Raw genomic sequence first — 11,259 nt, 5'->3', positions numbered from 1 at the left:
TATTCTTGCCTGGAGAATTCCATGAACAGAGGAGCCTAGTGGGCTACAGTCCATGGGGTTGCAAAGAGTTGGACTCGAAAAGCAACTTAGCACTCAGTCATAGTACACTTTTTATATTTAATGGGAAATAGGTAATTCTTTTTATTGATACATTTCTAATATTATTTGTAGCCGATTTTTTTTCATTTTTTTAATAGAAAGCACTTGAATGAAATGTCTTTTGACAACTTTGAATCTGGTTATCTGTGTGCCTACCCTTGTGAAACAGTACAAATATTGAGAGACATCCATGTAACAGCTGGTGCTTCCCTGTGCTACCTTCCTTCTTTCTTTAGACCGTGTCGGTGTCTGTCTCTGTCCTCACGCTGAGCTGCATTGCCTTGGACCGGTGGTATGCTATCTGTCACCCTCTGATGTTTAAGAGCACAGCCAAGCGGGCCCGGAACAGCATCGTCATCATCTGGATCGTGTCCTGCGTCATAATGATCCCTCAGGCCATTGTCATGGAGTGCAGCACCATGCTGCCCGGCTTAGCCAATAAAACCGCTCTCTTTACCGTCTGTGATGAGCGCTGGGGAGGCAAGTCCAGTGTGGTCCTTACATTGATATGACAGCTGTGAATTGGGAATCTGATTTGCATAACGCTTGTAAAGCTGGCCTTCTTTATTTTATTGACATTCATTAGTATCATTTTGCAAAAACATGAAAAATCAAGTTGAAATCCAAAACGATTTCACAGAATCCCTCCACCCATTTTGAACCTTTAGATGGCACGACTATCTAGCTGTTGTATTGTTCAGCTGGGGATATGAACTTTTCTTCAGTTTTCTAAAACATTCAAAGGACTCATTTATAATAACCCAAATATGTATTTTGAAATTATTAACATTTTATAACATGGGCAGACCATTATATTTCCACAGGTGTTGGGTTCCCTAATGGGGCTTCAAATGCAACTGAATTTTTCATGTTAAAGTTTTCATGTTAAAGCCTGGAAACATGACTGTCTTTTCTATTGACCTATGTTGATCTTTGAGTCAAACCAGCTAAATATGCTTTCTCTATTCATTACACAGTAAATTGATAAATTTTACCACTGACATAATTATTTTCTGATTTCAGAGTTATACTAATAATGGAATTATGATCTTACTTGGTTTCCCACCTGACATGGTCAGTAGTTAAATTTAAACAATCAGAAGAGGGAGGTGTTATGTTCCTTTGGTTCAGAACGCTCAGCAACAGTCTGAGTTCTGCAACAGTCTGAGTTCTGTAACAGTGGAACCACTTTTATCAGTGCCTGATGACGGCACGAATCCGGACAGAGCAAAGAATGAAAGAAAATAAAATAATGCTGCATCTCCCAGCACTGTTTACAAAATTGTTACATGAAATTTAAAGAAAAGAATCTATTCTCCTCTGGTTAAGTATATTACAATGGTTCATATTTAGACGCTGTAAACATCAGGAAAGCATTTGTCTATTGGAAAGATGTATCAATAGAAGCAGTGTACCCCAAGGATGGCTGGCTCATGGACTTCTGATTTTCAAGTATTTGAATCTCTGAATTCATATTAATTCCTAACTTGGTACTTTATTGGAACCCTGAAAAGAGAAAAATTAGGGACTGAAAAATTAGGCATATATTTTCACTGCAGCAAAATAAAACTCAAAAAATATTACAATTACTCCATATATTATCCAAAGACCTATAATAAGCAAAATTTCAAAATCCGCTTTATCTTTTATTCCAGATATTAAATGCCCCTTTATAAAATTTAGTTTTTCCCTTCATTTCTAACATTGCAATTCTTTTGCTATGTTTCTTTCTGGATCTTCTTTGGTTTTTTATGTGTTTCCTCATTAACAAGGCAGACAAAAACAAAATGAGTGGAAAGTTTCAAAATGATAGAAATATTTCTTAAGTGGTTTTGGTCCCATTTATTTAACGTTCAAACAACATCTTGAGTACTTAGGATATGCCAGAAACTGTGCCAACCTGAAGAGAAATGGACTCTGCCTAAGGGAACACGTTGTATATACTGAGGCTGAAAGGCAAATAAATAAAGTTTTACAGTGTGATTAGTATTTTAACATACTTAGATATAAAATGCTAGGAGCACAAATTAGAGGACAGACTCAGTCCTGGCCATTTGAACAAAGTTTACAAGCAGCTGCTAACACTTCAGCAAAGCATTAAAAATGAACAGGGAGGAAACTCAAGGGGCAATTCATTTACTCAGGGTTTGAGCTCTGCTCACTTAGAATGAACTTGTTTTGCCTCTTGATTTGGCTATGTTTTAATGTTTAAATGGGGCTTCCTTGGTGGTTCAGACAGTAAAGAATCTGCCTGCAATGCGGGACACCCAGATTCGATCCCTAGGTTGGAAAGATCCCCTAGAGAAGGGAATGGCTACCCACTCCAGTCTTGCCCAGAGAATCCCATGAACAAAGGACCCTGGCAAGAGTCAGACGGGGATGAGCGACTAACACTTTCACTTTCTTTATAATGTTTAAATATCTCAATTATTTTTCAGTTTAAGAAAGACTAAAAATGTGGAGATTCACTAGCATGAGTGTGATTCTCTCTCAGTGCACAATTTAATAATTTGGTTGATTAAAAACTTTAAAAACTGAGCAAAGATTTTCCAGACAGGGAAGAGAGGAAAGGGAAAAACTGAGGGTGTCCTAGGAAGTAGAAAACCTACACAATGGGCACCATCCCTTGAAGACAAAAGTAAGAGAGTTCAAACTTATAGTTTCTGGATTGCAGGGGTAGACAGTCTAAAGAATTGTGTTTGGGGAAAGGTGGGCTGGGGACCAACTGTGACCTGTCTCTTAGGTAATTCCTATACAATGAGTTCTATTTGGAAAAGAGTCTAAAGATCTCTTGATTGGAGTAATTTAGTTAATCATGATGAAATTGAACCATAAATTAAATTATTTGTTCAATATTATGAAGCAAACAAGCACATTTAAATCGGAGTGTTGCTGAGCCCAGGTTTGGTTGCTTGCCACACTAAAAGTCAGTAATTGAGAGGAAAGTTTCGGGAGAAAGGAAATGTGATTTAATCAGAAAAGCGGACAATCTGGGGAGAAGGTGGACTTATGTCCCAAGACAAACTAAAGGATCCTCTCAGCCATGACAATCTTTAAACGGAAAGAGGGGAAGGATCTTAGTGAATCATTGAGGCAAGAGGTTGGGTTCTGCGTTTGTCTCCATTGTGTGCAAACTGGCTGACTCTCTTCATATTGTCTAGATGTCTGCCTGCAGGCTTGCTAACGGAACTACTGAGGGGAGATAACTAGTCATTCTTTCACTACTTAGCTCTTCATTCTTACTTCTTTAAATCTAGGAAAAGAACCAGCAGTGTAGGCAAGGCATAGTGCACATTCAGGAGAACGTTAACTCGGGAGCTAGGTTAAATTACCTAGTGATCTCATCCCTATAATTAGATTCTATTAAGGGGTGTGTGTGTGTGTGTGTGTAAGTGTTAGCTGTGTCCGAGTCTTTACGACCCCATGGACTGTAACTCATCAAGTTCCTATACCCATGGGATTTCCCAGACAAGAATACTGGAGTGGGTAGCCATTTCCTTCTCCAGGGGCTCTTCCTGACTCAGGGATCAAACCTGGATCTCCTGCATTGCAGGTGGATTCTTTGCCATCTGAGTCACCAGGGAAATCCACTTTGAGGTTAGAAGGGGACAGAAATGGGCAACAGAGCTGCTTTCAACTCACACATTGATCATCTGTAAGTTCATGGAGACAGCAATTACATTAGGTAATTAGCTTCATTTATAAGTTTGGCAGACCAATTTTATAAACTTGTCCTTTTTTTAGTGTTGCCCCGAATGATTAAGTTGCATTAACCCCAATGAGCAAAAGGATTGTAGAATTAGGGGATCCAGTTAGTCATAATGATTAAGTAAATAGCTGCATCATTTTCCAATTACCTTTAAGCAACAGATATAAATCTCTAAAACTTATCCTAACCTCTCACATTTTATTACCTATAGGTAATATTTATTACCTCCATTTATGGAAGGAGTATTTTCTTTAAAAAATAAGAAATTATTGTCAAAATATCTAAAAACCTAAATTCAGTTTTGAGAAGTCATTTAGAAAACCTATTTGAAAGTGATTTTATATTGGTGTTTAATTATTCTAAATGTTTTTAAAGGCAAAGTAATACTGTATTGAGTTGATCATCCACAAAATCAAGCAATAAAAGATATTATATTAGTTTTTCATACATTAAATGAAATCAATATAACTTTATGTTTTCAAGAAGCGTATGAAAAATGCAAAGTAGGTTCTTATTATTCTGCTCATTAGACATCTAGTTTATTATAATGATTTTTGCATAGCTTAAGTTTTGTTAATATAAGCTATGTATGTCTACATTTCTTTTCTTTTTTAATTAATTAATTTATTTTTGGCTTCACTGGGTCTTTGTTGCCACCAGGGCTTAGTCTAGTTGCTGTGAGCAGGGGCTACCCTCAAATTACAGTGCAAGGACTTCTCACTGCAGTGGCTTCTCTTCTCTTGCAGAGTATGGGCTTCTAGGGTCCATGGACTTCAGAGGATGTGGTTCATGGGCTTTAGATTTAGAGCACAGCTTAGTAGCTGTGGTTCATGGGCTTAGTTGCCATTAGCATGTGGAATCCTCCTGGACCAGATTCGAACTTGTGTCCCCTGCATTGGCAGGCAAACTCTCAAGCATGAGACCACCAAAGAAGTCCCTGTAACTCTATATTTAACTTAAAAATTTTAAGCTTGGACAAAAATGTGTGATAGTCAGAAGCTAAAGTCACCAAAAGGGTTCAAACCTAGGTTCAATCTTTGGGTCAGAAGATCCCCTGGAGAAGGGAAAGGATAACCACTCCAATATTCTTATCTGGGAAATCCCATTGACATAGGAGACTGGTGGGCTACAGCCCATGGGGTCATAAAGCTAAAGGTCAGCTTTCATTCCAGTCCCCAAAAAAGGCAACGCCAAAGAATGTTCAAACTACCATCTAATTGCACTCATTTCACATGCTAGCAAAGTAATGCTCAAAATTCTTCAAGCTAGGCTTAAACAGTATGTGAACTGAGAACTTCCAGATGTTTAAGCTGGATTTAGAAAAAGCAGAGAAACCAGAGATCAAATTGCCAACATCCACTGGATCATAGAAAAGGCAAGAGAGTTTCAGAAAACCATCTACTTCTGCTTCATTGACTGTCCTAGAAGACTTTGATTGTGTGGATCACCACTAACTGTGGAAAATTCTTCAAGAGATGGGAATACCAGACCACCTGACCTGCCTCCTGAGAAACCTATATGCAGGCCAAGAAGCAACAGTTAGAACCAGACATGGAAAAATGAACTGCTTCCAAATTGGGATATCAAGACTGTATATTGTCACCCGGTTTATTCAGCTTACATGCAGAGTACATCATGAGAAGTGCTGGGCTAAATGAAGCACAAGCTGGAATCAAGATTGCCAAGAGAAATATCAATAATCTAGGACTTGCAGATGACACCACCCTATGACAGAAAGTGAGGAGGAACTAAAGCCTATTTATGAAAGTGAAAGAGGAGAGTGAAAAAGCTGGCTTAAAACTCAACATTCAGAAAACTAAGATCATGGCAACTGGTCCCATCACTTCATGGCAAATAGATGGGAAAACAATGGAAACAATGATAGCTCCAAAATCACTGCAGATGGTGACTGAAGCCATGAAATTAAAATATGCTCCTTGGGAGAAAAGTATGACAAACCAAGGCAGCATGTTAAAAAAGTAGAGACATTACTTTGCCAACAAAGGTCCATCTAGTCATAGCTATGGTTTTTCCAGTAGTCATATATGGATGTGAGATTTGGACCATAAAGAAAGTTGAGCACTGAAGAATTGATGCTTTTGAACTGTGGTGGTGGAGAAGACCCTTGAGAGTCCCTTGGACTGCAAGGAGATCAAACCAGTCAATCCTAAAGGGAATCAGTCCTGAATATTCATTGGAAGGACTGATGCTGCAGCTGAAGCTCTGATACTTTGGCCACCTGATGCAAGGAGGTGACTCATTAGAAAAGACCCTGATGCTGGAAAATATTGAAGGCAGGAGGAGAAGGGGATGACAGAGGATAAGATGGTTGGATGGCTTCACCGACTCAATTGTCATGAGCTTGAGCAAGCTTCGGGAGATGGTGAAAGACAGGGAAGCCTGGCATGCTGCAGTCCATGGGGTCGCAAAGAGTTGGACATGACTGAGTGACTGAAAAACAACAAAGTCACTGTAGGACGTTATATTTTACAGGGTTAGCTCTCTAAAGTTCAAACATCTTGAAAGTCCAAATACCATTTAGCCTAATTAAAAAATATTTATTGTGAAGTATCTTTTATTTGTGTTTAACTCATAAACTGTATTCCTTATCTTTCAGTATCAGTTCAGTCTCTCGGTTGTGTCCAACTCTTTGAGAACCCATGGAATATAGCACAGCAGGCTTCCCAATCCATCACTAACTCCTGGAGTTTACTCAAACTCATGTCCGTAGAGTCGGTGATGCCATCCAAACATCTCATCCTCTGTTGTCCCCTTCTCCTCCTAACTTCAATCTTTCCCAGCACCAGGGTCTTTTCCAATGAGTCAGTTCTTCACATCAGGTTACCAAGGTATTGGAGTTTCAGCTTCAGCATCGGTCCTTCCAATGAATATTCAGGACTGATTTTCTTTAGGATGGACTGGTTGGATCTCCTTGCTCTCCAAGGAACTCTCAAGAGTCTTCTCCAACACCACAGTTCAAAAGCATCAATTCATCAATGCTCAGCTTTCTTTATAGTCCAACTCTCACATTTGTACATGACTAATGGAAACACCATAGCTTTGACTAGACAGACCTTTGTTGGCAAAATAATGTCTCTGCTTTTTAAATGCTGTCTAGGTTGGTCATAACTTTTCTATCAAGGAGTAAGTGTCTTTTAATTTCATGACTGCAATCACCATATGCAGTGATTTTGGACCCCCCAAAAACAAAGTCTGTCACTGTTTCCATTGTCTCCCCATCTATTCATCATGAAGTGATGGGACCAAATGCCATGATCTTAGTTTTCTGAATGTTGAGTTTAAGCCAACTTTTCACTCTCCTCTTTCACTTGCATCAAGAAGCTCTTTAGTTCTTCTTCGCTTTCTGCCATAATGGTGGTATGATCTGCATCAATTCAGTTCAGTTGCTCAGTTGTATCTGAGGTGGTATAATCTGCATCTTTGAGGTTATTGATATTTCTCCTGGAAATCTTGATTCCAGTTTGTGCTTCCTCCATCCCAGCATTTCTCACAATGTACTCTGCATATAAATTCAATAAGCAGGGTGACAATATACAGCCCTGATGTACTCTTTTCCCGATTTGGAACCAGTCATTTGTTCCATGTCCAATTCTAACTGTTGCTTCCTGACCTACATGCAGATTTCTCAAGAGGCAGGTCAGCTGGTCTGGTATTCCCATCTCTTGAAGAATTTTCCACCGTTTGTTGTGATCCACACAGTCAAAAGCTTTGGCATAGTTAATAAAGCAAAAATAGATGTTTTTCTAGAACTCTCTTGTTTTTCCGATGATCCAGTGGATGTTGGTAATTTGATCTCTTGTTCCTCTGCATTTTCTAAATACAGCTTGAACATCTAGAAGTTCACAGTTCACATACTGTTGAAGCCTGGCTTGGAGAATTTTGAGCATTACTTTACTAGCATGTGAGATGAGTGCAATTGTTCAGTAGTTTGAACATTCTGTGGCATTGTCCTTCTTTGGAATTGAAAGCAGTCCTGTGGCCACTGCTGAGTTTTCCAAATTTGTTGGCTTATTGAATGCAGCACTTTAACAGCATCATCTTTTAGGATTTAGCTCAACTGGGATTCCATCACCACCACTAGCTTTGTTCATAGTGATGCTTCCAAAGGCCCAGTTGACTTCACATTCCAAGGTGTCTGGCTCTAGGTGATTGATCATACCATCATGATTATCTGGGTTGTGAAGATCTTTTTTATATATTTCTTCTGTGTATTCTTGTCACCTCTTCTTAATATCCTCTTCTTCTGTTAGGTCCATAGCATTCTGTCCTTTACTGTGCCCATCTTTGCATGAAGTGTTCCCTTGGTATCTCTAATTTTCTTGATGAGATCTCGTCTTTCCCATTCTGTTACATTCCTCTATTTCTTCACACTGATCACTGAGAAAAGCTTTCTTTTCTCCTGTTGCTCTTCTTTGGAGCTCTGCATTCAAATGGGTATATCTTTCCTTTTCTCTTTTGCCTTTTGCTTCTCTTCTTTCACAGCTATTTGTAAGGCCTCCTCAGACAGCCATTTTGCTTTTCTTTTTCTTGGGAATGGTCTTGATCCTTGTCTCCTGTACAATGTCACAAACCTGCATCCATAGTTCTTCAGGAACTCTATCAGATCTAATCCCTTGAATCTATTTCTCACTTCTACTGTATAATCGTAAAGGATTTGATTTAGGTCATACCTGAATGGTCTAGTGTTTTTCCTTACTTTCTTCAATTTAAGTCTGAATTTGGCAATAAGGAGTTCATGATCTGAGCTATAGTCAGCTCCCAGACTTGTTTTTGCTGACTGTATAAAGCTTCTCCATCTTTACCTGCAAATAATATAATCAACCTGATTTATGTATTGATCATCTGGTGATGTCCATAATTAGAGTCTTCTTTTATATTGTTAGAAGAGGGTGTTTGCTATGACCAATGTATTCTTTTTGCAAAACCCTGTTAGCCTTAGCCCTGCTTCATTCTGTACTCCAACTCCAAATTTGCCTGTTACTCCAGATGTTTCCAGAGAAGGCAATAGTAACCCACTCCAGTACTCTTGCCTGGAAAAGTCCATGGATGAAAGAGCCTGGTAGGCTGCAGTCCATAGAGTCGCTAAGAGTCAGACACGACCGAACATCTTCACTTTCACTTTTCACTTTCATGCATTGGAGAAGGAAATGGCAACCCACTCCAGTGTTCTTGCCTGGAGAATCCCAGGGATGGGCTAGCCTGGTGGGAATCGGACATGACTGAAGCAACTTAGCAGCAGCAGCAGCCAGATGTTTCTTGACTTCCTACTTCTGCATTCCACTCCCCTATAATGAAAAGGACATCTTTTTGGGGTGTTAGTTCTAGAACATCTTGTTGGTCTTCAAAGAACCGTTCAGCTTCAACTTTTTCAGGATTACCTGTCAGGGCATAGACTTGATATTGAGTGGTTTGCCTTGGAAACGAACAGAGATCATTCTGTCTTTTTTAAGAGTGCATCCAAGTACTGCATTTCAGACTCTTTTGTTGACTATGATGGCTACTCCATTCTTCTAAGGGATTCTTGCCCACAGTAGTAGATATAATGGTGATACGAGTTAAATTCACCCATTCCAGTCCATTTTAGTTCTCTAATTCCTAAAATACCAACGTTCACACTTGCCATCTCCTGTTTGACCACTTCCAATTTGCCTTGATTCATGGACCTAACATTCCAGGTTCCTATCCAATATTGCTCTTCATAGCATCAGACTTTGCTTATATCACCAGTCACATCCACAACTGGGTGTTGTTTTTCCACTGATCTACCATAGCATATTGGACACCTACCGACCAGAGGAGTTCATCTTTCAGTGTCCTATCTTTATGCCTTTTCATGCTGTTCATGGGATTCTCAAGGCAGGAATACTGAAGTGGTTTGCCATTCCCTTCTTTTTTTTTTTGCCATTCCCTTCTTGAGTGGACCACATTTTGTCAGAACTATCCACCATGACCCATCCATCTTGAGTGGAACCTCACAACAGGTCTCATAGTTTCATTGAGTTAGGCTGGGCTGTGGTCCATGTGATTAGATTGGTTAGTTTTCTGTGTGATTGTGGTTTTCATTCTCTCTGCCCTCTGATGGAGAAGGATAAGAGACTTATGGAAATTTCTGATGGGAGAGACTGACAGGGAGAAACTGGGTCTTGTTCTGATGGGTTGGGCCATACTCAGTAAATCTTTAATCCAACTTTCTGTTGATGGGTGGATCTGTGTTCCCTCCCTGTTATTTACCTGTTATTTTCCTTATCTTATCCCAAGTTAAATCAGTGATCTAATTCTAAAAGTATACAGAGATGTCATAATTGTCCTACAACCAATATTACAGTGTAGAAAGAGTGTAAACCATGTAGATTCATATCTACCAAGTCACTTTTGGAAAAGTCTTGCAAATACTGTCTCCCTCATGGTACAAAATGCCTGAGAACTCTGTCTTGCTGAAAATAAGACCACAAATGTGTAATATTTTATGGATATATCATTAATGCAACTCATTATGTTCTTCATTACTTATAGTTTGTTCATAAAAGACCAAAAGCCATTAAGTTGTTGGCACCAAAATAAAATGTGTTAATATTTATTTTAATTATTTTTAAAAGATCTTTGTATATGTTCATTGTTTGCTTCAGTCACATTAATTTATACTTCTGAAATTTTTAAATTATCTAAAAATTGTAACCATACTTTCTTGATTTCTTGGTTTGTAAATACTTCCACAGGATAAATCCTAATGGAATAAAGTAACTTTCTTTCTGCACTCAATCCAAGATATGTTTTTACCAGTCATTAGTCCAACTTTTAATAAACAGTATTTTGGATACTGGGGATTTATAACCTTCCTCCTCTTGGATTGTCCTGTCAAATTATTTTTTGGTGGTTTCAAAAATAATAATAATAATGGATATATTCTTTACATCATGGCATTTGGCCTATTGTCAGATTGGGAAAGTATATAAATATGTGTGTTTATTAATAGGAACATTTATTGAAGACATTTATTAGGGAAAAGATAATAAAATATATGAAAGATTAAGGTGCACTTTAATGGATACATGAACTTTGAAAAGACTGTCCAAATTGAAAATTTGGAAAATTATATTATTTTTTCCATTGAATTCTTGATAGGTATAACATGAAGGAGAAAATGTCATTTTTAGATAATTATATTAACATGTTCACTTAATAATGGACCTCAACTCATTTAAGTTTTGTCTGTCCAATACATTATGTTATTATTTAATCTGATTTTTTAGGTTTATTTTTTAATTGAAGGCTAATGGCTTTACGGAATTTTGTTGTTTTCTGTGAAACATCAACATGAATCAGTCATAGGTGTACATATGTCCCCTCCCTCTTGAACCTCCCTCCCATCTCCCTCCCCATCCCACCCCTCTAGGTTGATACAGACCCTCTGTTTGAGTTCCCTGAGACAT

The 11,259-nt window shown here is 38.4% G+C and overlaps 1 protein-coding gene across 1 annotated transcript in view; it reads left to right on the top strand.

Moving 5' to 3' along the window:
* Positions 1–339: 339 nt before the first annotated feature.
* Positions 340–11,259, top strand: part of HCRTR2 (hypocretin receptor 2) — a 30,145-nt gene continuing 19,225 nt past the window's right edge. The window contains exon 1 of the mRNA XM_061397813.1: positions 340–647. Coding sequence (XP_061253797.1) covers positions 608–647 — 40 coding nt within the window. The 5' untranslated portion in view covers positions 340–607. The remainder of the gene's footprint in view (positions 648–11,259) is intronic.

The sequence above is a fragment of the Bos javanicus genome, chromosome 23 (genome assembly GCF_032452875.1).
Source record: "Bos javanicus breed banteng chromosome 23, ARS-OSU_banteng_1.0, whole genome shotgun sequence".
NCBI lineage: Eukaryota > Metazoa > Chordata > Mammalia > Artiodactyla > Bovidae > Bos > Bos javanicus.
This window is presented reverse-complemented; position numbering and strand designations above follow the sequence as displayed.